The 27,960-nt window shown below is 42.2% G+C and overlaps 1 protein-coding gene across 3 annotated transcripts; it reads left to right on the forward strand.

Annotated features, from left to right (window-relative positions):
* The first annotated feature begins 1,816 nt into the window (after positions 1–1,816).
* efemp1 (EGF containing fibulin extracellular matrix protein 1) lies at positions 1,817–27,960 on the forward strand. Of its 3 annotated transcripts, none has more exons than XM_058652053.1 (11): positions 1,817–2,069; positions 2,634–2,752; positions 3,137–3,182; positions 3,752–4,024; positions 18,907–19,029; positions 19,160–19,279; positions 20,775–20,894; positions 21,218–21,337; positions 23,266–23,392; positions 23,483–23,681; positions 25,230–27,960. In XM_058652053.1, the coding sequence occupies exons 2-11, from the start codon at positions 2,672–2,674 to the stop codon at positions 25,389–25,391; spliced, it is 1,371 nt and encodes a 456-aa protein (XP_058508036.1). In that variant the 5' UTR covers positions 1,817–2,069; positions 2,634–2,671; the 3' UTR covers positions 25,392–27,960. The 3 variants fall into 3 exon arrangements, with proteins under 3 accessions (XP_058508036.1, XP_058508037.1, XP_058508038.1); XM_058652054.1 differs by having other exon boundaries at positions 1,817–2,055; XM_058652055.1 differs by lacking the exon at positions 1,817–2,069 and adding an exon at positions 2,354–2,544.

Genomic DNA, 27,960 nt, shown 5'->3' on the forward strand with positions numbered 1-27,960 from the left:
TAAATGGAAGGAACATCTGTCGGTCGTTTAATAACATAACTGTTTTGCTCGACAGGCCTCAAACTTGGCATGTGACTTACTGCGGGCACCAGTGTCCCGCAGCGCAGTGCCCAATTTGGTGGTATGGTGGATGAGTAATACAACAGATATTGGTTAAAGAAACTCCTTGAACTGGTGCTGCACTAGTTAAATATTAATCACTAGACTTAGACGAGAAGAATCTACTTCCGTGTAAAAGTTTTAGTTGTTTTCTTTTTAATTCTACACCTACATAATCTGCACTCCTCTCATCCACGCCCTGTGAGGAAGGTCAGCATTAAAGGAGGTGGTGCCAAGTTCATCTCTATCCACTCATATCAGCAAGCTGTTGGCACATGTACATGAGTGTGTGTTTATATACACACACACACACACAATCCCTCGCTGTCTCTCCACCCATGGGAAATCCAGGAAGCCATGCCAATTCCAGCAGATGTTCCTGAAGCACAGGCATCTTGTAAACACCATGAAATGTTGAGGCTAATGTAGTGGTTGCTGACAGAGGTCCTAACACATGATCTGATTTTACCACCTGCTGCAGGCTACATGCTAAGGCTCTAAACTCTTGACAGCGTGAAGAGTGTCTGTACACTGCAGCCCCCAAATATAACAAGCATATTTGTGAATATAAAGACTTGTTTATTTAAATCAAATAAACATAAAAAGGGTTATTGCTCCAGATTTGTGTCGCGAGTAGTAATGAGGGCTCCAAGCTATGGCCGTGTAACTACACAGTGGTAGAAATGTTGTATTAAAGCTTAAATTAAAGTTTATTGTCTTATTGATTCTGGATTCAATGTTTACTGCATGCCAGAACTAACTGTGGTAACTTTACGGAGCTGTATGTTATTGTATATATTATATATTATGTCAGCAGAGATTAAGGAAATGTTAGATTAAAATATTGGTACAGTCATTTTAGTCACAATTTAAAATGTAAATGATTAATTTACAGCCTGTGTGGTTCCACGTATAGATCAAAATCTTAGTTCATGTGCGTTTGGTTCCTCCACCTGGCAACTGAGTCTTGCTTTTGTATTTTACATACAGCCTCTTTAAATCTCTTTAAATTTTGGATAGATATATATGGATCCAGATTTCTGATTTCTGATCACATTAACAATTCATGTGTGTCTGGCTCTATTATTCAGACATCACCTGTGCTTTTCCTATCATTCATTTTAACTGTCACATCGATATATTCCAGGTTTCGTGTTTACTACATGTGAAAGCAAACAGCGATAACCATTATTCAACTACATGTGTTGTCTTGTAATACAAATTTGGTAAGAACAACTTATGACAAATTAAACGGATAAATAGCACATAAATAAGAAGGACTAAAACATCTAAACTGGATTAATAAAGACACAGAAATGTTGGATGCCTCAGGACACTGCTCCTTTATGCAGTATATTAACCATTTTTTATAGATGTGACAATAAGCTGACAGACGGGGCACAATCACAGAGGCATAAAGTATCCCATAAAATCACTCTTTTAGAAGACAAACATAAAGTATGTGTTTAATCTTGCTTGTTGAAACGCTCTGTTAAGGGTTGCCAGGTTTGTGCTTTTCATAGGATATTTGAATGCTTTTTTATTTGCTAATGCCAGGTTTTATTCCATCAGATTCAGTAAGTTTGAGTATGTATGAAAGTATTATCATGCAGAAGAGTTTCTAACAGCATCCACTATTTGTTCCCCTGTCTTTAAAAGAAAAATCCCTCCTCATCAGTCCATAGAGGGAGCCACTGCAGTCTGTGGCTGATGATCGCTCACTGCGCCCCGGTGAGAGGCAAACCCGGAGCTCAACCTGCCCGGTTCACCGCCCCCAGCATGTCACACTGTACGAGCCGCATGTTCATCACAAGTGCTACTTGCACTCAGACACCCACTTAAACGTCCACTGCTGCGCAGTTTGCGTGGATAGAAGGCAGGCTCCGCTCCGCGCACACGGCTGGACTGTTTTGGACTGTTTTCTCTGGGCACGTAGGGAGAGTTGGAGATCCACAGGTAATTGCACACAGGTAAGGTCACCAAGACACTGCGAGATGATGTATTTTACTTTGCAGACAGCAGAGGAGAGAACACGCAGAAGGCACGATGCGCATTAACATTTCATGTTGAAACGAAGCATCTGCTGCAGCACTTGTCTCTGACGTCGCTCGGAAACGGTGCAGAGACAAGTGTCTTCGGGAGAGTTTGCGCTGCGGAGAAAACAACGCACGTCAAAATTCGATCGGTGCAAATATGTGTTGTTGCAAATGTTTGTTTTTCACACGAGCTCGGCATCACGCTTGATTAACCCGCTCGTTTCGCTGACAGACGTGACACACACAATTGGGACGTGTTTACGCACGATCGTTACGCGCATTACGCGCTAATCCTTCTGGGGAAAAAACGGCAGAAAAACACTTCACTCGGAGTCGAAGTCACAGATTTAGCTGGAGCGGCGCCAACATAAACATCACGCCAGCAGGGGGACGCGTTCAGACTCGTTAAGTAATGCCATCAGTGATGTAATAACTGGTATTAAAACATGTGGGCTTGTCAAGCCAAAAAATGATCTTGCGCTCTCTTCATCCATCCAGTCGGTTCCTCCGCATCTCGTAGCAGCGTTTCCGCAGACATGCTGGGGATCTGTGTGTGTCTCTGCGCTCTGTTCACGCATGTCCTCTCTCAGGAGGCTGAGGAACCCGTGTCCTACACTGTAAGTCCAACTTTCTTTTACCTGATGGTGTTTGGTGTTTTTTGGTGTTTGGTTTTTAGTTGATGGAAGTTTGGAATTTGAATTCTTCAACTGTTTATTTTCTCTTTTATGTCTTTGACATGGTGTTTTATTTATGCATTCTTCCCACGTGCCATACTGTTCTGAAACTCAAGAATGATGTTGCATGACTGTAGTAACTTAATAAAGTTTTGTGTATCTCTGTTTGTGTTTGTGCCTCTGCCAGTCTTGGCCAAGTCTCAGTGGCACTTCTTTTTTTTTTCTTTTCTTGTTAAATAGAAAAGTTCAAGTTCAGGTTTTCACTCAACAAGCTTTTTATGTCCATGCACCAAAGGACATGAACATGTGTGTGTGTTTCCTTCACAGTGCACCGAGGGATACGAGTATGACAGAGTCCGAGAGCAGTGCAGAGGTGAGTATTGCTCTGTGCACATCTTTATTTTTAAAGGTCCAGCATGTAACATTTTAGGAGGTTTTCTTGGAATGAATTGAATATGTCACCCCATTAGTATGTTTGTACAACTGTATAATTACTCAAAAAATAAAAATAATTTGGTTTTCATTCCCTTAGACTTGGCATTTTATGTACTTTAAACAAGGGCCTTGGTTTACAGAGGCTGCCATCTTGCATCATCATGTTTCTGCAGCTGCCAGAAACTGGAAGCTTACTTTGCAAATTTAGGACATCCCTGATTGTCTGAGTGTCTTTTTTTTAACATTTTTATGTAAAGGAAAATGACAAGCACAGAATAATTTCACACATCTGATGTAAAGCATTGAAAATGATGACCTCTCTTGTACCTTAACTATATTGATACACTTGGGAAAGGGATGGACTACAATCTGCAGTCACTAATTCTCACACACTGGACGTTTAAATCTATTTTTAATTCTTTAAAGATGTAAAAGAATCACTACATCGTCTTTCTTTCTTTCTTTCTTTCTTTCTTTCTTTTTGTCACACTGCTTTTTCTGCTTCAGACATCGACGAGTGCACTTTGTTAGACGACGCCTGCAAAGGAGGGATGCAGTGCATCAACCACTTTGGTGGATACCTCTGCCTCCCCAAGAGCGCTGTCATCTACATCAGTCAGGAGACCGAGCAGGTGCCGGCGCCAGATACCGTCCCTGCGGTCCCGCCGAACCAGCCTCAGATTCCGCCGGTGTTTCCTGGTCCCGCGAGAGTCCCTCAGCCCGGCTGGCCCGCCCGCTGTTCGCCAGGATTTACTGCAGATGAGCAAAACCTCTGCAGAGGTGAGATCATCCACACCTCCCTTTGTTTAGCTCTAAGCTGCATTTTCCCATATCTCAGTAAACTGTGATGAGAAACTCTTGTGCAAAATGGATGACTGCCAGGAAAAAGCCACTTTTTAACATCTTCCATGGAGTTTGCGTGTTCTCTCCGTGTGTGTGTGGGTTTTCTCCGGGTTTTCCAGCTTCCTCCCACAGTCCGAAAACATGCAGAGGTTAATTTTACACGCTACATTGACCCTAGGTGTGAATATGAGGGTGAACGGTTGTTTATCCTGTGATGGACTGGTGATGTGTCCACTGTGTTTCCCCACATTTTGCCCTATGTCAGCTGGGATTGGCACCAGCGACCCTCATGTGGAGGATAAAGCGTTAGAATGGATGGATGTTCTGTGCCAATCAGAAGCAATTCATACACTACTGTATATGGACAAAAGTATTTGGCCACACCTGTTAACTATTGAATTCAAGTGTTTTAATCGGGCTTTGAGTTAGGCTCCATATTTCCAATGAAAGATATTCTTAATGCTTCAGCATACCAAGACATTTTGGACAAGGTTATTCCATCTTTGTGGCAACAGTTTGAGGAAAGGCCCTTTTTTTATAAAGACTATAAAGACATAGTTTGACTTTGAGTTTGGTGTGGAAGAACTTGACCGGTCCGCATAGAGTCCTGATCACAACCCCATCGAGCCCCTTTTGGGATGAACTGGAACAGAGATTGTGAGCCAGGTCTTCTCGTCCAGCAGTGTCTGACCTCATAAATTAATACTTTTGTCCATAAAGTGTATCTTTAAATTGTCTTTGCATTATAATACTAGTGGTGGTAATGTGGTAATGTTCCATCCTACTTTAAAATATAACAGTTTTGAAGCTTGAATTTTAAAATATGACATCACAAATTAAACTGCAACTGTAGGAAAATGGCAAATTGCAGAGTATAATCCCTCTGCACCGACTGCCCGCACACACTCCTGGGATTAGATGCCGATGTTGCACTTGGACAGATGTGGCGCTGCTGCCTGGAAAAAATGCTTCTGAGTGTGTCTCCAGCAGAGCTGTGAAGGCATTCAATAATGACCCACTAATGACTTTAGAGCCTCAACAAGTGGAGCTCCAGAAGTGAACCGTTCATCCATCTCGCTGACAGTCATGTAACATCTAAACCATGCGTAGCCGCCAGATGTGCAGCGAGCTCCTCGCTCTTCCTCTTTGTGATGTCATGTTTTCTAGAACTCTTTAGTCGCTCACAGCGTGAGGGGTTTTTGGCCCGAGTTCACCTTCTTCCCCAAAAAAACCCTTGTTTTAGGAGTTGGAGGTGTTCTTTGAGAATTTATAACTAAATTGTGCATGTGCTCATGCACAGTATAGAAAGGCTCTTTGATCTACACAAGTGGGGAGGGGTTTAAAGACACGCACACACACAATGGTGCCCAGATGTTTTAGGCTGCACCTGAGGGACAGAAATCACACGCTCGTAACCTCTTACATCTTTGAGTTTTTCAACTCTCTGAGTCCGTGAGAAAGTGAAGGATTAAGGGGAATGCACGTAAAGACTTTGCTGTATTTTAATATATACGCTCACCAGACACTTTGTAAGTATAGAGGACTCGTAATAAAGTGACAGAGGTGGCACGTGTGGTGGTCTCCTGCTGCTGTAGCCCATCGGCTTCAAGGATCGACGTGTTGTGTGTTCAGAGATGGTCTTCGTCATGCCTCACTTGCAGTGGTGTTTTGAGTCTGCCGCGTTCGTATACCGGTGCTCGAAAATGCTCGCAAATACCAGAATTTAGATTTTGTGTTTTCAGTTTTAAAATAATAAAGTTCCATAAAGATGGTTGATACTGTAATTGTATTTCTCCTCCACAACAAATGGCTTTGTGAATGGTTCCCTTTTTTTTTTTTCCCGGAGATTCTCTAGTTAGCCAAAACAGTGTTCTTGCCAGACGGCAGATCTGCAGAGCGAAATCAAATCACTGGCAGTTTTGGCTGCGTTCAAAAGGTGCTTTTTTGAAAAGGTGCCTTTCCTTTGATCTCTGCCATCAACAAAGTATTTGCACAAAGCAAACTGACACTCCCTGGATATTTGTTTTCTCTATGGTTCTTCCATGCTCTAAAAATTACTTTTATCTCCCTCACCAACCACGCTGAAGTCACTGATATCACTTTTCTTCATCATTGCGATGCTCGCTTTGACCATGTCTACACGCCGAGTTGCTGCCACGTGATTGTCTCATTAGAAATTGGCATTAACAAGTGGTTGAACAGGTGTACCTAATAAAGTGGCTGCGGAGGCGTGTGGTGAGTGGCTGCGCGGTGAGGCTTGTGATCACAGGGTTCTGGTGAGAGTAACACATTTGATTTTACACCTGGGGCGAAGATACCGCATGTGTGAGGTGCTTTATGTGTTCCTCTGAGTTGGGACCCATTTTGGTTTTATTAGAGTGTAAAACATGGCAGCGTATCAGCTAAAGTGAGCTGGACTGGGTACAAAAGTTAGTCATTCACTCCTGGTGTGCGGTTCCAGTGCATGGGCTGAACAGTGATTGGCTGTTTGCTGTCAGTGTTGTTGCTTTGAGATGACTGGGGCTTTAACTGGAAGGCAGCTTGATGTGGGTGTATATTTCTGCTGGTGGAGTGATATAATCTTTGTTTACATCGGTCTCTGGTTTCTCCGTCATTACCTCTAACTTGCCACAATGTGCCAATTGTTCTTGGAGGCAGAATTGTCATCTCTTCTCTTTCCCCTCTGCTCCACAGTGGCTGTTTTGCACAGCTGACATATACTTGCTCGCAAAGGAATTCCCATTAGCTCCCAACGGAGGGAAACCTCAAATGTATCAAATAGCGCTTACATCAGGCTCCTTCCCTGCTAACTCACCACTCTGTGGAGGAAACCGTAGGGTGCCGAGTCAGGTAGGGCAAAGGGGAAGATGAAAGGCTGACACTGACTAAATTACCGCAGAAGTGCCGGAGCGTTGGCCAAGCCAGGTTGTACCAGCGTCATGGGTTGGCCTGCTGGGGAGCTGCTTCGCTGATTTATAGCTGAGTGTGTGGCAATAATAATTGCAGAAAGATCCGCTGAATGCTCTGCACAAAAAAAAAATGAAGCCAATTTTCCAAAGCAGAACTTATGCAAATAGACTCCAACAAAACAGCGTTGTCTGAAGAGCCCGGGGTCTGTACGCTGAGCAAAAGTGAAACAAACCACCAACTGCATTACATAATACACTGTACACTGATATTTTCCCCTTTTAAAGGTTGCTTTAATATTTGTTGCCCTGTGAACGGTTCTTGCAACAGTAATCAAGCCTTCAGCCCCGAGTGTGAACCCTGAGGCTTAAGTGTGTGTTGTTGTAGTGACACATCGAGGGAAGCTGGCTCGCACCTCCAGCCTGGCCACACACAAGAAAAACTATGAACTCTTACTGTAAGTGTGACAGCTTAATGATGCCCCCACATTTCCATGACCTCCCCACACTCCAAACACACAAACACACACACACACACACACACACACACACACACACACACACACTTACTGTGTTAAGCACCGGGAGCGATTCCTACAAGTGGCTTGTTGTGCTCTTGTGTGAGCGCACTAACTCTGATTTTCTTCAGAGGTGAGATCACTTGGAAATTAAGGTTGTCCATCAAACGGAGTCGAATCCGTGAGTAAAATCTGACAAAAAAAAAAGTGGAAAGCAGTTATTATTTGATTTGTCGATTTTTCAGTTTTGAGAGTACACCCTCGTGTTTGAAGAATACTACACTTAACCGTGCTTTCATTGGCTGCTCCGGCATATAATATCGGTCAAAGAGAACGATAAATAACACGTCTTACACTTTGCGGCTTCTATTATTCTCCTCACAAGTTTACACTCTCGAAGTTCTGCCTATTTATTTTTCATCTCTAAATTAGACACTCTCGATGGGACATGAAAGGACATGCCACTCCTGTTTACCTGTCTGGTTTCCCGAGGTCATGTCGGCCATATTACCACCTACATGCCTGACTAATTCCAGCTACGTCTGGATGCTCTTCACCTGCAGTGGCTGGAAATCTTTCCCCAGCTATGTCGACTGTTAAGCCCTCTGTGACAGAGAACCTGTGCACTTTTCCGAGCACATGCAGTCACATTTTTCCATGCAGATGCAATGCACTTTAGAGGAATATCTCTGGAATGTCAGCAGCGCTTGTTTTTTTTTTCCGTTTGCACCCATCTTTTGTGATGGTAGGAATTACTCAACACCTTGACAGATAAGCATCGGATTGATCTGCACGGAGCAGGAATGCACAGAGAGCGTAGGCTCTGCCAGCAAACCTCACCATCTGTCCTAAGCAATTTCAACTTTATTGCTCTGCTCGTCGTGCCTCGTCCTCGCATTTGCATTTGAAGAATGAACTCCCTAAAAACCAGTCCCTGTCATTCCACACACAATTTAAGTAGAGCATAATTTGACAGTGATCACACTTTTTCAGGAAATTCCTTTAGATGTTATCCTGTTCCTGTTTGTTTCCATCCTAAATTTAAGATACAGATAAACGGATTGTGAGCTGCACACTGCAGAATTTACAAGATGTTGGATCTCTTGATGTAAACTGGCCGGCTGCGTCAAAGACACACGAGGCAAACCTTTGTGCCTGTACCTAAGACCCTTCTATTACCAGCCCAGCTCTTTTCTTCCACCTGTTTCCAGACTAATGATTTGCACTGTCCTGCATCAGTGTGTCTTTACTCTGCGATTGTGCCTTGTGATTTTACGGCTCAGCCGGGGCTGCACCTGTGACTCTGCAGCTTCAGCCGCTGTTTCATCTTTAAGCCTCTGAACTGTTGATGCCATGGCGATGTTTGTCGGTGTGTAGCTCGACAACAGTTTATAGTTCAGATCAAACACACGGATGGCTTACATGCTAATGTATGCCAACATTAGCATTTAGCTTGATGCGAATGCTAAATGCAGCTACAATGCTAAATACAGCCTCATAAAGTCATTAGCCTGACTGTTAATTTGTTTGAGGTTCACACCTTTGTTAAGTTCTTGTTACAATAACAGTAATTTGTGTAATATTTAGATGGTTTCAGTTCCTTTAAGTTCCCTAATTGGTGCCCTCGTCAACTAAAGGGCAAAGAGAAGCTTATTTTTCAACTGTATAATAATATCCTTTTTCATTATTAGAGGTACAGAGTGTACCATTTAGACAGGTTTATTGGCAGGAATTGTATTATCTCTTTTAATAAAAAAATTAAAAAAAGAATATTGCTGCATTCCATTTATATAGGAACCTGAAAGTTGGAAGTGGGATTCACGGCACCCCTAAGCTAACTGCGTTCCAGTTGAGAAAAACAGTATTGGTCTGATGCTAGTCAAAATATCAGACATCAGATATTAATGTAAATATCCGATACAATCACAAAATCCTACATATGGCCTGTAAAAAAGGTAAATGAAAATCAGCTACAGCATTTTAGCTGAGTCATGTTTGTGTTGTTTATGTCTTCTTTTTGGGAGAACAATATTTGATACACAGTTGGAGAATTGCACAAATGTGTTGTTAACAGCTTCATAGGTCTAAAATGACTGTATTGGACTACTATTGGTATCTGTAGATACTAGGGTTTGTGATATCGGTATCGGACACAAAGAAAATGGTATCGTCCCATCCATAAAACTAGTATGGACGCACTAGCATGGACGCAAACATATCTCGGCTTAGCAATTGTTAGCATTAGCAGTTGATGACAACATTGAAAAACAGTGTTGCAACATGTCTACGGAGAAGATTATTTTGCAAACAAAGAAAAAAGGCTTGTTTTGGTCCTATTAGGTATGTGAAGGCCACTGTGGTCCCACGATACATTTGGAAAGTGTAGGAGTGAGCGCAGGAGTCCTCTGTTTGTTACAATCGGCAGTCCCATCATTCGATGTCACTGACTCGCTTACATACTGGACATTTAAACATTTCCAGTTATGTTGTGTGTTTATTGAAAATAATTGAATCCGTGATAGCACTGTTTGCCTCCTACGTCCAGTTTTTTGAACGTTCGGCACTAGTGAGTCAGCATTGCTGAGATTTTGCTGGCTTTGAAAACTCTCTTTCCATTTGTAAACTGTGCCAGAATCTGGTGGATATCGCAACTTTGTGGTTGCTGATTAAAAAAAAGAACCCAAAATCTGCGTTGGACTTTTAATTACAGGATATATTATGACATCTGTGTCGCTATGGCAATATGTGTTTTTGTTAATATCTGGAGTGGAGAAACCAAGAAACATGATTAAAACAGTATCAGTAATCAGTATGTTACATAAGGAATATTAAAATAAACTTAAAATAAGAGAATGACTACTATATTTAAATATACAGCATCAGTGTTGCGGTGTTTTAGACTTTTAATCACAGTATGTAGTTTGAGGTTCGTGTTTTTGTTAATATCTTGAGTGTAGAAGCCAAAATGAAAACAACCACAATTGGAAAATAAGAGCATGACTTGTTGCCCTTCTGTATTTGAATGGCATCACTTTTGCGGCGCTTCCAGAAGGGACCAGTGTGTTCCCAGTCGACTCTGTTGGCCTGTGCGGTGTTGCTGTGCAGCGTGCTGTTATTGAGTGCCCTTTGCCACTGGCTCTTTTCTGCCATCACATCAGCGGTGGCAGAGGCAAAGAGAGAGAGAGGGAGGTAAGGGGGGGGGAGCAGCTTTGTCGTGCGTCCTCGCTGTAAGTGCTTAATGTTGTTGTTATTATTCTCCCAGAGGTCGGTGCCTGTCCAAGAGCCAGCTGCTTCCTCCTGTGATGTGCTAACACGTGTTGGTCTTTCCGTTTACCTCATGATGGAAAGGGACGCAGGGCTGCTATAAATCACCGCTGCGCTCAGCAGAGGTGACCCTCTCATGCAATCACAGAATCTGTGTTTCACATTCCCTCTCCCTCCTGCTTCTTGTTATGGCAGCGATATTTCGACCAGTCAGTGTCTGTGTTTATAGGTTTCATTCCTTCCATGCCACAAATTTTCTATGAAGGCTGTAAAAGGCTACCGGCTGCCTATCGACATGTCGGGTGGGCAGAGTGATTGATCTTCCCCACGTTGAATAACAGCAGAGTTGCTCTTTTTTTCTTTTCTTTTTTTTTCTTCCGCAGACATTTTCAGTGTAACAGGAAGGATTATTATCAGTTGGGAATGTAGCTGGCACGCTGGACGGATTTTGAAGAACGTCAAGACTCTGCCCGACCTTTAGAAGTGTGTGGAACAAACTCACAAATCAGTTAATAAATGTCCAACATGACTAAAACTCCTGTTGCTCCTGAACAATGAGAGCAATGAGAGGGGGAATCTTGGGAGTGGTGTGAATAACTGGAGCATGGAAATATTTCTTGCCCCAATACAGATGGAAATGGAAGCAGAAGTAAGAAAAATTTGATTGTCTTGATTATTTCTTATCTGTTTTGCGTTTGGACTTGCATCGAAAAGGGAAGACTACCACTCCCATTTGTCCTGAGGTCGTGTTCAAGTCAGCCACAGTCACACTGCACTGCAGAGAGATTTATACTCAAATTAAACAAGTTGCAGTGCAGTGTTTACCAAGAGGGGCTAATAGCAAGGTGCTTGAGGTTAAGGAAAAACCAAACCCTTGTGGGCTGGGGAATGACATGTTAATACATTTGACGCCGCATGTGAAATTTTATGGGCCATTAACATTGCTCATCTTGCCCCCTGCTTTCCCAAAGATTGAATTATCCAATAATCAGAGGGAAACAGTGGTGCTGTCCAACAGCAGGACGGCTCCAACTGTTCTTTGGAACAGCTCCTGCTTTCCATTGCAGTGGTTCAGTGAAAACAAGACTAAATGCTCTCAAGTGATAATTACAACAAGCCCGGTCATGTCAGAATAAATCTGTTGCAAATAACACATTGTTCTGAATTCAGGCCAAACTATTTTTTAGTCCTAACTTTGGACAAACACGTTTTGTTTTGTCATCTACGACACACGTGTGCACGTAAGTTGCCTTTCATACCAGTGTAGTTCATCTCACCACATAACTGTCCAAAAGTGTGACATCGCCACTGAGGCACAGTGTAGCCTGTCATTAAATGCGATGACAAAGACTATGACACAGTAAACACTGCTGCACGCTATTTTCTACCACTTTATCCTCCACATGAAGGTCATGGAGGAGCTGGAGCCAATCCCGGCTGACATAGTGTGAAGGGCGAGGTCCACCCTGGACAGGTTGCCAGTCCATCGCAGGGCCAACAGAGACAAACAACCATTCACTATTTACTTGTAGAATATCTAGTTAACCTAATCCCCAATCTGCATGTTTTTGGACTGTGGGAGGAACCCGGAGTTCCCAGAGAAAACCACCACACACGGAGAGAAAACATGCACACAGGGACCCTGTAACACCGTGTGGCCCTACCCTAACATAATTAATTGTTAATTTGTTAATTGTAAACACAGTACTGTTCAAAGGTCACTTTATTGGAACACATCCAGAACATAGAGGAACGCTGTATGCAGTTTCAGAAAAATAAAACAGCTTCTACAGGTTAAAGTCTTTAGTGACCTTCCCTTACACGTACGATGGCACGACTCTGGCTCCCTTAAAACTGGTAAAACCTGTGTTTGTCCTACTATTTCATGCCAAAAGGTTTAGTACGCCACGTTTATTCAAGACATGCTTGAGCATTACTGTACATGCACTCAGTGACAGCTTGTGAACACATGAGGCCAACTTTCAGTCCTATCATTCAAATCCAAATGCCAATGATCACAGAATTTGACAGACAAGAAAAACAACACAGCTCGTGGTGCCCGAAGACTTGAGTGCAGAGTACTGTAGGTTATGCAATTATTTACGTTTCCATTATCAAACGTTGCAAAGGGTACCAGTTTTTGGCATCCTTCCATTGGTGGACCACGCAAAGTGGTGCAGCCACTTAAAGATGGAGTCACTACAGAGTTTTTCTGTGCAGCCTTCTGTGCCAAGAAAGTAGGATTGTTTGTGACTTTTGACAATGGAAACGCAAATAACTGTAGAACATACCGAGCTGAACCAAACTACATCCAACATGTACGCCTTCATTGTGAATCATTGCAAAAAAAAGGCCATTTGATGATCACAGCACCTTTGATGCGCACATACCCACTCATCCATCCATACATACCCACACACACACTCACATTCTTTGAGTTGCCGCCATCCCCATCACTCCCCCAGCTCCCACAAGACATTTAGCATTAATCTCCCTGAAAAGAGAGGAGTTTTTTAACTCTGACATCACACATGCACACAGGGCTGTAAATCTAACTTCAAAAATCTTCAAAAAAAAAAAAGAGCCCTTTTTCTTGTTTAAAATGAAAAAGCCTCCACCCTTTTTCTCCTCATTTTTCCCTCAGTTCCACATCTTCCACTCCTCTGCTGGACGCCCTTATCTTTCCCTGTGATGTTGCAGCAGAGTCTCTCTCTCTAACAAGAAACTTGTTAGCTGGGTTAAATGAAAAAGGGGGGAGGGGGGCGGAGGGGGGGGGGGGGAATAACCTGACCTCAGAGAACAGTCACTTCTCACCACATGTAACACATCATCACATTTGATGACTTGTTGCAATAAAAAGTTGTTTTCCTGTGTAAACTCTATGGACTGTTCTGCATGTGGTAAGCTGTGGAGACTTTATGGGACCTAAAAGCAAGCTTGCACCCACTTGTACACACACACACACACATACACGCACGCACACTTCTGTGTAACTTTGAATTGGCAGCTCCTGAAAGGTTTAGCGACAAAGTAGCAGTTACCACAAAATATTCCCGTGAATGAATGTTTGGATTGCGTTCAGCACATGTGCTTTTATTTAGAGCTCGTGAAGGGGAGTGAGGACGGCTCGGACTCCTCTGTTCACAGAGCTCCTCTGAAACAATTTACAGTCGTGTGCGCTTAGTTCTTCCTCCAACACTTTCATGCTTTCTGCACCTCATGTAGCAAAGTGTTGGAACACAATCCACCTGCACCAGCGACACCTTTCATAATGATGCATGCGCTGGTTCGCTCCCAGGTCGCCATGACTACGCCGCCTAACCGTGGCAGGAACGTTGTCAAATTCATTGTCAGTAAATCATTAAAAGTCCGACTGATTTTATCGTAGTTGGCAACGATGGGGAAAAAAAAAGAGCAAATCCCGCTTTAAGGAGCTGATTTGTAACTCAAGTCCTCAAACCATATGTGGACCAAATTTGGCCCCCGTTTCATCCTGAAATCAGTCAACGATGCCAACTACAATCAGTCAGATGAAAATAAGAGTTGAAACCAAGGGATTACCCTCTTCTCCATCAAGATGATCTGTTATAGATGAATGCGGCAACCGCTTTGTGTGTTCCACCATTATAGCAGTGAATCACTGACTACTGCTCACAGTGACAGCAGCATAGAGAGTCAGATTAGACAGCGGCCTGAGAGAGGTACATCATCGTAACATCCTTCAAGTTTTAAATGCTGTGACAAAAGCCAGAAAATACAGGAAGTACTCGGGTGGCCATTCCCATAGCACCAAAAAGAAGGACACGCTAGTACACTACAGTATTTTGATTCAGAGATATTCTATTCATTGCAGGATAATTGTATTTATATGTCACGATGTATGCGTAACAGAACAATGAGAAAAAGTATTTCTTCACAACAAAACTTGACAACTGAGATCCGACAACAATACCCTGCAAAATATTAAATTATTGCACTCATAGCAATGAATTGGCAATGTTTTCTGGACTTAAAATGTTTGGAGAAAAGTACAGAACAAGACGCTTCTCCTCTTTCAGCCAGTGCAAATTAAAAACAATAAATGAAACAAATAAAGCTGCGTCATATCAAGGAAATGCATAGTTGAATATCTGTCTGCAGTATTTCTGCCCTTTCCTCGCAGCATCCAGGAGGTTTTCTGTTGCCAAGGAACTTCTGGTACATGTCTGTGCAGGGAAAGGTGGAATTGACACAAACTTGGAGTCTTTTGACCATTCAGAATCAAAAGATGATTTACGTTTCGGTATTTCTGTCACGTTAGCTGCAGCAGGGCCAACGGGGCAAACTGCAGCAGCACAGATGGTTTTTAACTAATTATATATCAGACATATTTGATCAACACCAATTTTAGACAGTAGATCTTAGGGCATTGGAAGATCCAAAAAGGAGTTGCATGGAGGCTGCGACACTCGACAGGGTATTTAAAATCCACACTGTCCACTTAATCCAGATGTTTTGGCCACCTTGTGTGAGTAAAGACTTGTGTATTTTTTTCTTTAAATTGTTTATTTTTTTTTACATTTTGGAGCAACTAAAAAATGGCACAGTTAGCCTACTTCCTGGCTTCCTAGAGCTTGCTGTAAAAAGTAAACCTAAACTGCGCTAAACAGAAATAAAGGCTACCACAGCAATAGAGACTTATCACTCCTGGTGCGTCGCCAGATTTATGCATAGCTTCGACACTTCATTACCAAACACGTTAACATGCTAAACCAAACACTGTACATTTTTGGCAAAGTCACTTCATTTATGTGTCTTTCAATAACACCAAAACAATTCACCAGCGTCATAGTGTTGTCTGTTTCTTGGCGCGGTGACAGCAATAACAGACAGGATTTTATTTTATCAGGAACCTCAGACTTGTGTTGTCAGAATCTACTGCCAGAAGGCAAGGCATTTCCAGTCTCAGTGAATCACCAAATACCTCCAGGAAGTAGGTGTGGTTGTGATTCATGGCACTTGATCCCAGCTTCTGACTGCTGCTGTCTCCTGTCTAACTATTCGCTGTTGTTCATTGAAATACTTCTGTTTTTGCTCCATGCAGCAGTGCATGTACCATAAGTGCATTGTCACATTGTCAATCCACTCAAACCTGTACATATGATCTAAAGCTGTTGTCTACATGCAGAGTAAGAGAGCTTATCTATTGACCTCAAAGGCTGAATGCTGCAGGTTAAGCACCAGCAGGGACACCTCTACTGCACTGGGACTCGTTTGGCTGCTGCAGGTGGCTCAGTATCCCACAATGTGATACCGCTGCAATCCAGGCATTTGTTTTTTCTCTTGGTGCCAGTCATGGGCACACTTTCCCACATGTCTTTCAAGCCACATCAGAGCACAGATCCTCTGAGGACAGCACTGCTTTTATCTTTGTCTGGGCATTCATCCCTCTGTGTAATTCACACCTGTTGCCTCTCGGTTGCACCTTCAGATAAGCCACGGGTTTTTGTCCCCAATGTACTTATCCTGTCACCGTGGCCCTGTAGAGCCCTCTTCGTTTTCCTTTTTTTTAAGGGCTTTCTTTAAGACAACTCCGCTTCTCTCCACCTTTTGTGTCATGAGCTCTCCCACAGCAAATCAAGCATCTTTCTCACCGGCACATGTCCCAGTGGACGGTCAAGGCAGTGGGTGTGGGTATCTGTGGAGCAGCAAGGTGCAATTTCTTCTTCTAATTCTATTGGTATGATTGATTATTTGTTGTCTTTGTTGTCTTAACAGTCCAGTCTGTTCACTCCTACCTTTCCCATGTGCTTCAGGTAACTATGGTGGCCTTTGCTTACCCGCTAACCCGAAAGGATCTTCTTCTTCTTTAAGGCCCTGGTATACTTCCGTGCGACTGATGCACAGGTATACCAGGGGCTTTCGTTTGCACTGTAAATTTCCACTTTGAAATATTGACTGAAGATGGTGGCAAGGCCCTTATTATACAAAATGATACACTTGTATAAACATATTTATGGCAATAACTCCTCCTTACTGTTACACTGTGGACCTTTGCTATAGTTACTCTTTCTTTCCAGCCTCCTGCAGCAGTGACAATACCAACATGTCAGCAAGAAAGGACAGCGTGCAGCTTTAGGTTTACCACACATTTTCCACTTAGGTTCTTCTGATTATTGTTATGTGTCAAATCACAATGCAGAAAAAAAAAGTTTCCTGTGTGTGGTATTGAGGATAACTGTCTGTCAGGCTGTTACACTGATGCCCACTGGCTGTCTGCGTACAGTATGATGGGCTGTGTCAGACCACCCAGGAGGACTGCTGATGGGCCCACCGGGATGAGAGTATACAGTACGGGTGTTTTTGTAGTGTGTGTGTGTGTGTGTGTGGAGGAGAGAGAGAGCGAGAGATAAAGTTCAGAAAAAAAGTGGGTGAGGGGGGTTATAGTGAGAAATGATTTCTTAGAGAAGCTGTGGCTTTCGACAAACCAAACTTTTTGTAGGATTAATGTGATAGAAGGAACTTTCCACTGATGTGTCATCTATTTTAGTCCAAGCTGGAAAATCTAAACTTAACTAATAGCATAAGGGGAAAATAAAGTATTTTTGGAGCTCTAATCAATTGTGATCATGTCAAACATTTGGGTCCTTGCAGTACTTTAACATCTGAGTTGGTAACATATGAGTTTGCACTTCTGTGACAGCAAATATGGTTTTGAATAATTTAGGACATGTTTCATCTTTGTGGCAGGAGCTTTGCAATGTTATTCCTAAAATTAAAGGCCCAGTTCAGGTTTTGTTGTGCACCACAGTCTCTGTGAACAAGCCTTGGATCCAGACATCTTTCTCCCTGACAACATGGCTACCAGCTAAGACAGAAGGAGAAAGATATTTTAGCCATTTAATACTAGGCTCTCCAATCTGCACCTGATCAAATCTGTATGATCTCAAGAGTATGTTTGCGGCATTTCTTGCTGTTAAACAGCCCTGGAAACAAATGTCCATTGAGAAAATCAGTTGTTAATTCATTCCCACCTCTATCACCTTGTGAATGTGGTGCTTTAAATCCTTCATTTGAAATGACCTAAGTGAAACAAACTAACCAAACAAGGCAGCAGAAGATCGGCAGCTGCATTCCTGCAAGCTCAACAGAGTGGTTTTCAAACTTCATCTTTCAGCTGGGAAAGGCTGTCTCAAGGACAATTTAAGTTGAGGACATATTCTTAAGGTATAGTAGACCTAAGCAGGTATAGATTTTATTAAAATAAGTTTTTCCTTCTGTCCCTGCTGGCAACCATGTTATCAGTCAGTCCAGGTCCCAGGGTGGTTCATGGAAATTGCAGCATACTTGGCAAAGTCAGTGTTGATATGGTGTCGATACCTCATAGAACCATACTTCAAAAACCCTGCACAGAGATTAAAGGTTAATGTGTTTGTTTGTAACAGTATGTGTCATCAGTCTGCTGGATGTAAGTTAAGAGAGCGTTATTAATAGTGTTATCAGCTGAGTTCTATCTCCTCCTGATCCTCTCTACTCCGAACGACGAGTCAAATTAAAAGCCTCTATACATGAAAACATCTCTGTACATGAAGAAGTCACAACAATCATCACAATTTTTTGTCCGATACTTAACATGCATGCTCTGCCAATAATGTACAGCAAGTCAAGTGCTCCACCAGTGATCAGTAACAGTGACCTGCTGCTGCTGCTGCTGCTGCTGTTCCTCCACAAGGCAGCTCAAAATGTCATGGTTGCAATCTGGACAAGTAACGCTACATTAAAGATAGGTATACTACACAAAAATGTCTTGCACAAAAGACAGCACTGCTTCTTTCTCATCTCTCTCCCTCATACACAAACTTCAAAAAGCTGTTCTCTTAGCAGAAGATATAATCTGTGTTTTCCCCCTTTCACGCACAGAGCTGCAAAATAAAAGCCCTCTTTATTTAATCGCCTGCTCTCGGTGTTCATGCCCTCGTGTGTGTGTGATGTGATGCGATGGTGTCACTGATGATGTTTTCTCTCCACAGAAGACACTTCACAGATCACAGAGTGCGTACAGTCCAGACACGTTGCTTTGCTTTGTCTTGTCTTGCACTCGAGAGGCGTTAAGTTTGCGTAGAGTTACGATTTTTGTTTGTTTTTATTGCAGACGTAGATGAATGTGCCACAGGTAGACACACATGTGGCTCTGACCAGACCTGCTACAACACCAGAGGCTCCTACACCTGCCAGTGTCCTCCAGGCTACCAGAGGACCGGAGACCACTGTGTGGGTGAGTCACATTCAGTCACTATCTTTCAAAAAGTTATTTTATTACCTGCTTTAAAGAACTGCCTTTTATATATGTATCTTACGGCCCATTTCATTAACTCGCCTGTGCATTTGTATATTTTCTCTGGCAGACAGAGACGAATGTGCCATGACCCACTACTGCATGCACAGATGTGTTAACACCCAGGGCTCATACTACTGTGAGTGCAACGCAGGTCACAAGTTGGCCAGCAACAACCACAGCTGTGTTGGTAAGTCACTGAAAAGCCATGTGTACTCATGTGTGAGTGTGTGTTGGTCAAATTACATAAAAAAAAACAAAAAAAAACCTTGGCTTTGGACGCTTTGTTATTCACATGCAGCCTGTCAGACAATCTGTGCTGGAACAGCAAGTTTTATTATGATGATGAGGATTATTATTATTATTGTTATATGTTAATTTATTTTTCATGTGTTAACATTCACATTAAAACAGAACTAAATACAAAAACAGAATAACAGCTTTATTGTTGTAGTATATTTCTAAACCAGGTAAGACACAGTCTTTATAGTATACACATACAAGTGGGGACCCTCATAGACATAATGTATTCGCTAACCTAAACCATCACAACTAGATGCCGAACCCTTACCCTAACCTAAACCCAATTATAACCCTAACCCTAAAACCAGGCCTTAACCCTGTAAAAGACATTTAAAGATGTGAGGATCCGAGAAAATGTCCTCAATTTCCCAAAATGTCCTCACTCTGTGATGTTTTATACATTTTTTTGGTTCTCCCAAAGCCACAAACACAAGAACTCAGATACACATCCTTGTTTAAGTGAGGACACTTTTAGGCATAATGCATTCTTAACCTTAACTTAAACTTAATTCTAACCTTAACCCTGAAACTAACTCTTAACTCTAATAAAAATATCAAAATTCCCTCACTTTATCTCCATTATGGTCCTCAAAAAGATATACATACAATTATACACAAATGCTCATTAATACAAATACATTAACAAGTATGTTAACTTAATTGACACTAATAGAAGTGAATTGCTAAATAAGTGTAAAAATAAATCAGGTATGTGAAGAGGTGTGGTGTACACAGCAGAGGATGTGTGTGTGTTTTTCCTCATTCCCTCTTGGTTTTCTCAGAATGCATATATTTTGAGGTCAGGAATGCCTCTAACAAAACATATGGTGCACAAGCCGTTGCGTTGAGCGCCTGAAAGCTCACAGTTACAGTGAGACTGACCGTGGGACCTGAACCACCACGCTAAATCCCCCCCTCAGGTTGAAGGAAGTTATTGGAAATGTTGCTCAGTGATAGAGTGCTATGCTCAAACTTGTGTACAGTCTGCATGTTTGTACTTCTGCCTCCTCTTAGCCTGTGGTGGGGTACAGCTCACTTATTGGAATAATGATAATAAAGGAGCCGGTTATAATCTTAACTACATCCCTTTACACTCATCACTCATCACCAGCAGCCACTGTATTATGTAACATTAAGTCTAGTGCCGTACCTTGGCTGTAAAGAGTGGCTATTTGAATTAGTGTTGCATCTCTTTCATTTCAAACCAGGCTGGTCATTCTCTGACCTCTGGCATCACAGAGAAAACGTCCACTCACTTGATGTTTTCGGACGTTCTTCTCTAAGCTTTAGACATGGTCGTGCATGAAAATCCTAGTAGATCGGGCACCAACATCCCGCTCTCCCCCTTTCTGAAGAAGTAAATCATTTCACTTTTGTTTCAGATGTGAATGAGTGCGATGTGCAGAGTCCCTGTCAGCACCATTGCTACAACCTGATTGGGTCCTTCCTCTGCCAGTGTGACCAGGGCTACGAGTTGGCACAAGACATGGTCTCTTGCCAAGGTAAATAACACTGATTCAGATAAAGAGACAGTAAAGGAGTTGAATTTATCACTATTCCAGAGTATTTTTCAAATCTAGGCAGCGGAAGGTAGTGGAAAGGGAACTTGGATTGTAACCGGAGGGTTGCTGGTTTGGGGCTACATCCTAGTGCCAGCACCAAGTCTGGATAAATGGGAGGAGGGTTGTGTAATTAAGGGTTAAATTGCCATTTTATATGATTTGAACATTGCCAAAGCTACTGTGTAGGAGCACACATACGTTCATTCCCATTTCAACGTGTTCTGCCTCATTCTGTTTGTGTATGTCCATGTATCTCCCCCCAGATATTGATGAATGCGGCTTCTCCAGCTACATGTGTCAGTACCAGTGTATCAACAGCCCAGGAAGTTACTCCTGTGAATGTCCAGAAGGATATCAACTCCAGGGAAACAGGTTTTGTCAAGGTACTAGCTGTCCTCCCTTTTCCCTCTCCCTTTTCCCTTCTATCAATCTTTTTTAATCCCCTCTCAGTTTATTTATTTATCCATCTTCTCTCCTCCTCTCTGTTTTCACACACAACACAAAATGTTCTCAAGCGAGGTTATCCACTCTCCCTCCCTTCCCATCTCACTCTTCCTGAACTCTTTGAAGATAATTGTTAAAGGAAACTTGATCATTACTTCTATCATCCACTGTTCTAGCTTTCAAGCAGGAATGAAATCCTCTCTCAACCAGTACTGTCATGGAAAGAATGCAGAGGTTAGACAACCCAAACAGTGTAACTTTGTGTTGCCCCGCTGAGCCACCTCTGTGAATTTATATGCATGATGCTGGTCTCTTGAAGAGGATTTATTTGAAGCTCCGGCGTTCTCTCAAAGGGTGAGCTGTTATTTTTTCCCTCTCGCCCCTCGGTCAGGTGCAGGCTTTATAGAGGGAGCCATGAATTCAGACTGTTGTGTCAGGGGGACCTTTAGGTGATGAATCCCCGTTGCTGTGCCAGAAATAGCCCTGTGGTTTGGGGCACGTTTGATCAAGCTATTTTCATGGTGCTGCAGGAAAAGGGCTGCTGCAGTTCTGCCTGTGTGGGATTGCTGCCTCACAGGGGCTTCCCTCTCGTGTTTCCTTGCATCTTCACAGCTGCTCTAAATGCAGCTACCATCTGAAAACACCATCTGATAATTGCACATGTACTGAACTTTGACTAGGGATGGGTATCATTAGGAATTTATAGATATCAGTAGCACTTTCACACCGCCAAGTACTAGCACAGTTCCTAATCGAGTTCTAGAGCCGTTTGGATCCTTAGTACTCTCAGAGAGCAAGCCCAGGCTCACACCACTTAAGTAGATCCAAAGTTTCATATTCCTAAACAGTGGAGGGAAGTGGCAGTTGAGTTGATTTCCGGCCCATTTATTTATACATAAATCACAAAATGATGTTTATCCGTCAGTCCAGCCTCCTATAGACCACTGCATTCTCTTTGTTTTCCTTAGCTGTTTTCACCAGTATGTTGTCCCTTCTTTCTTCCTCTCATCTATAACTTTCATTGACGCCCTCTGATGACATAATGGTTCACAAGGAAAATCCAAGCATTTTTCCGGTTTCCCAGTGGGAGCCAACTTTTCAGGTTTCCAACTCATTTATTTTCAGTGTGAGCACACCAGCCAGTTCAAGATTTGGTTCATTAATCTGAACCATGCTGGAGCTGTGCCAGTGGTAAACCACTATTATTGATACTTTTCTACAATTTGGCACTGACGATGCCTGAACACAGAGGTGTGGTGGAGCTCTTACCTCACCACCAGAGACCAGGGTCTTCTGTTTTGGGAAGGGTTGTAAATCTTTTACAATAAACTTGTCGACAGCCCCATGACATCAGCTGTTTTTTCCCTGTTCCCTTGTTTGTACTGACTCCTGTGGCTGCTGCTTGACTAACGTTGCTTTTGGGATTATTTAGCAAATAAATTTGAAGTTTAAAACGGACGCTAACAGTGTCCGTTTCGTCTTGACAGCTTTATAAAATGTTAGTTTGGCTAAACATTAGCTTGGCTAAAGCAGTCAAACAGCCTGCACTCCCTCATGCTGCGTTCACACCAAGCCGTCAATCGCACCACTGGATCACTTGAGTACATTTTTGTGCATAATAACTGCACTAGCATTTTCTGATTCCCAACCATTCTTAAGTGAAGTCAGTATAAACATAGCATCATTGTTTGACCAGCTTATATCTACTTGAGTACTGATTTAAAACCAGCTTTTGATACCCATCCCTACCTTTGACTCACAAAGTATGTGGAATTTGTGTTGGAGGAGAAAACAAGCAGTGCCTCTGCTATTTTTGACTGGTCAACACTACATTTTTCTCTCTTTCTGTCACTCTGCCAATCAACAGATATAAATGAATGCGAAACAGGGACCCATAACTGCCAAGATGATGAAATGTGCTGGAATTATTACGGGGGCTTCCGCTGCTATACCAGAAACCCCTGTGAGCCGCCTTATGTCAAAACCTCCGAGAAGTCAGTAAAAAACATCATCCACTTCATTTGTTCCACTTACACTAATGTCGTCAGTTTCATGGAGACATGCATCATGTGTTGTGTTTGCAGTCGCTGTATCTGCCGCTCTCAGACGAGTGCAGAGTGCCAGGGTCTCCCACCGTCAGTCGTCTACAAATACATGAGCATCCAGGCGGAACGCAGCGTGCCAGCGGACATCTTCCAGATTCAGGCCACCAACATCTACGCCAACACGCACAACACCTTCAGGATCAAAGCTGGGAATGAGGCAGGAGAATTCTTCCTGCGGGTAAGAGCTAATGGAAGCTTTTTTTTTAAAAATCTTCCTACTGTATATCTGGCATGGAAATCTAGGGTGTGACAGGTAATAATCAACTAATTAAATGCTAAGATTCATTTAAATCTGTGGTTTAGAGCTAAATCCATTAAATTACTTGCGTTGTCCCACTGTTATTATCTTCCTGACTCCACCTCGTACAATCGTATTTCCGAGATATTTAGCAGCCACAGTGTTGATGTGTTCACCATGTTTGGCGTGTTATCTTTGTACCCAAATTTGGAATAAACACACATTACTGCAGAGGCTGATTAGAATGTCATTAGATTTAAGTGAGCGTTTGGTAAAAAACAATTAAGCAGTCAAATAGGTTATTTGAAAACACTTTTATCACGTCGATTGTTGCTAGAGATACTTTTACAGACAGAGAGAATGTGAATGTGTGTACCAATGTGTGAATGTGTGCAGCCTATCTGATCGATGAGGCATGGCTAAAGCCAAAAAAAAAAAAACACTTTGTGGAACATATTTTAGTTTCAAACCAACAAAAAATAATCTCTTGTCTAGCCCAGAGTATCTCATTCCTGTGAGTTTTAGATGTTTCCCTGCTCCAACACACCTGATTCAAATGTTCAGCTCATCAGCAAGCTCTGCAGAAGCCTGATAACGACCCATTTATTTGAATCAGGTGTGTTGGAGCAAGGGAAACCTACAAAACATGCAGGGCAGTGGGTCCCCAGGATGAGGATTGAGAAACCCCAGTCTATCTTATATATTACCTCAGTTAAGATAGCATCAAAAACATTTTTGTGTTTTTGGCTTTTAATTTCTTGAACATTTTATCCTTTTTTCATGCATGTTGTTGCAAAATTTATGCCAGGTTTTTTTACATGTATTTTTTTTTTTCATTTTAGCCTATTGTTAACAACATTAACTAAAATACTCACACTAACACGAACACCTATGCACAAAAATGTGCTCATTGAAGCCCATTCAAATCACTATTTTTGATGCATCATGACAAAAGCTTGGCAATTTAAGGGTTAAAAACTAAAATTTATGAATGTTTGTATGATAAGGATTGAAGAAATTAAAAAAACCATAAGAATGTACTTCTTTTTCATTTTGGTGCTCTAGGTGTGTTAATGTGAGTATTTTATGAAATATGACACGGCAAAAAAAGGAAATAATGCATATAAAAAAATGTTTCTGCTAATCTTTCACATACACCAGGCTGCAATGATCAAACCAAATCAAGTTTGCATGAAGTATATTGAAAATAATTTATTGTGTTTTTTTGTTTTTTTTACTGTAAAATGAAGGTACATTATGACAAAACTTGGCAATTTAAGGGTTAAAATTTTTGGTTTAAAAGTTTTTTTCATACATATATGTGTGTATATATGTGTATATATATATATATACATATATATATATATATATATATATATGTATTGTATATATATATGTATACATTATATGAACTCATTTTGGTGCTCTAGGTGTGTTAACGTAACTTTTTTGAAGGTGTAAAACACAAATGAATTGTGCTTTTTGCAGCGTTCCAGCAACGTGAGTGCCATGCTGGTGCTAACCAAGCCTCTAACAGGCCCGAAAGAGTACATCGTGGACCTGGAGATGATCACTCACCATCTGACCATGAACTACCGCTCCAGCTCACTGCTGCGGCTCACCATCATCGTCGGGCATTATGCTTTCTGAGCAGCACAACTCTCCCAAAAAAAATAAGCCTCCATAAGTCTGGTTCAGCAAAAAACATAGCAGCGTAGCACAGGCGACGCCTCGCATCTGCATAAAAATACTGTACATTTTCATGAAATACATATAACATAGGCTGTCCCAGACTCGCACAGCGTCACCTGCAGTTCCACTTGGCTTTGTTCAAGACCGACCAGTCCATGCTGTCCTGTGACCACTGGGCATCTTTTTCTCTCAGGGTGCTGGGAAGCATTGTGATGAAAGGTTTTTGTTTCCGGGACAATCAGGCGCTGTGTTTTTTAACAAGAGCGCTTAAACCCCACATCATAATCTTTACAGCTGAAACATACTAAACCTTAAGAGCCTTTAAGAAAGACTGCAAATTCTACTTTTGCACCTGCCGTGGCTGTTTGCTGCTTCCATACCGAAAACAGTTGGGAGCAGAACAGTCACATTTGGGAAAAGAGGCCTAGTGGACACAAATCCTAAATAGGATGAGTTTGTTTTTTTTTGTTATGCAGCGGCGCCTACATTTATCACTTTATTTTGGACCAACACATACTTACACTAACCTGTTGTAATAAAGAGAGAGAAAATCCTATTTTCTATATTCATGTACATGTCAAATATCCAGCTTTTTTTTTTGGTACAATGGTAATTTTTTTAAATCATTTATCTCGTGTTGATAAATGTTGTAGGGGGTTAGGACTGCTGTGCCGCGCTCTTCTGTATAGTTTTGCCCGTGATCATTTTCCAGAGACGTTCACAGAACAGTTCACAAGAGTTAAGGGAGGGACTATGAGTTGAGAGAGTGGTCGACTTAGTTTGACAACGGGGTGTAATCTGTGTGCATGTGTGTATCTGGAGTTTGACACATGGAGTGAGAGGAAGGGAAAGAGTGAAAAGGAGCTAGTTCTCAGCCGCGGGTGAAGTGGATGTGGTTAAGTTGTTTCTCTGATGCCATCCTTTACAGCCTATTAGTTTTGTTTTTTACTTGAGAACATGGAGATTAAATGATGGCTTTGATTTTACACGCCTCGGCCAATTGACCTTTGATTGGTGCCAAAGCTCATCCTCCAAAGGAACAGCAGAGGTTCTCTAATGCCGCTTTTCCACTACATGGTCCCGGCACGACTCGTCTCGCCTCGGCATGGCTTTTTTGCTTTTCCATTAGCGATAGTACCTGTTTTTTTTTTTTAGTACCTGCTCTGGGGAGCTTCCAAGCGAGCTGAGCCACTACTATGCGTGACGGCAACAGACTGCATAAGCGTGACGTCAGGCACAGGAATCAGACCGAACAATGCCAACTTCAGTTGATTAAAACGACTTAAAAATCCTCTAAACATCCTTTAATCTCTAACATTTAGCAGGGAAATAAATCTCAATATTTAACAGAGGAGTCTGGTGTATTTATGTCAGACGGAGTCTGTGCTTCAGTCATGCAGGAAGTACTGAACGATTCTGTGAACAAATCTTTTTAATTAACTGATTCTAATGATACTCTTGCCTTTGCAGCAAGAAGACCCGGGTTCAAGCCCCGGTTGGAACAAGGATCTTCCTGCATGGAGTTTGCATGTTCTCCCCGTGTGTGTGTGGGTTTTCTCCGGAGTCTCCGGCTTCCTCCCACAGTCCAAAAACATGCAATATGGGGATTAGGTAAATTGGACACTCTAAATTGACCGTAGGTGTGAGTGTGAGAGTGAATGGTTGTTTGTCTCTATGTGTGGCCCTGTGATGGACTAGCGATCTGTCCGGGGTGTGACCCCGTCTATCACCCTATGTCAGCTGAGATTGGCACAGCACCCCCCGTGACCCTCCTGTGGAGGATAAAGTGGTAGAAAATGGATGGATGGATGATTCTAATGATTCAGTTACACTGAAAACAACTGCTCTGCCCACTAGTTTGTAAAACAAAGTCGTGCAGTGATGACTCCGCCCACGTTCAGGAGGTACTATAGTAATGGAAAACCAACCAAACTGCGTAGAGTTGAGCCGTAATGAGCCGAACCGAGGCGGTACTAAGTAGTGGAAAAGCGCCATAATGATGGTCCCAGTCTCAAAGTCACACTGGCACCAGGCTGGCTTTTGGTGATTAAGTTCTCTGGTTTGTGTGTAAAAGCAGGGGATTATTACAAGTGTTGATAAAACGCCAACACACTTTTTGGTAAGAAGAAGTGTCATTTTTCACTCTACCTGCATTGCCTTTCCGTGACTCCATGCGTCTGCTCTGGCTTCTCGCTGAAACGCTGCACGCTGTGGACACACTGTGCCGAAAGACCACATGTTGTCACCACTCTGTAAGTGTGTAGAAAGTCATCCATCTTTGCCTTTAACTGTCTTTCATGTGGTTTCAGCAGTGATCCTGCAATAGTGCCTTAGAGATATAAACACATACAAGGAAAAATGTAACACTAATCAGTCATGCTGTCGAGACTGTTAATCTTTTGGAATTCTTCGATGTGTTTCTCTTCTATTTAAAATCTATATTTTTGTCATATGTATCTTACATTAATTGTACTCCGAAGAGCAAAAAAAATATATATATTGTCGATTAAAATGAGAGGATAAATGA

The sequence above is a fragment of the Solea solea genome, chromosome 15, assembly GCF_958295425.1.
Source record: "Solea solea chromosome 15, fSolSol10.1, whole genome shotgun sequence".
NCBI lineage: Eukaryota > Metazoa > Chordata > Actinopteri > Pleuronectiformes > Soleidae > Solea > Solea solea.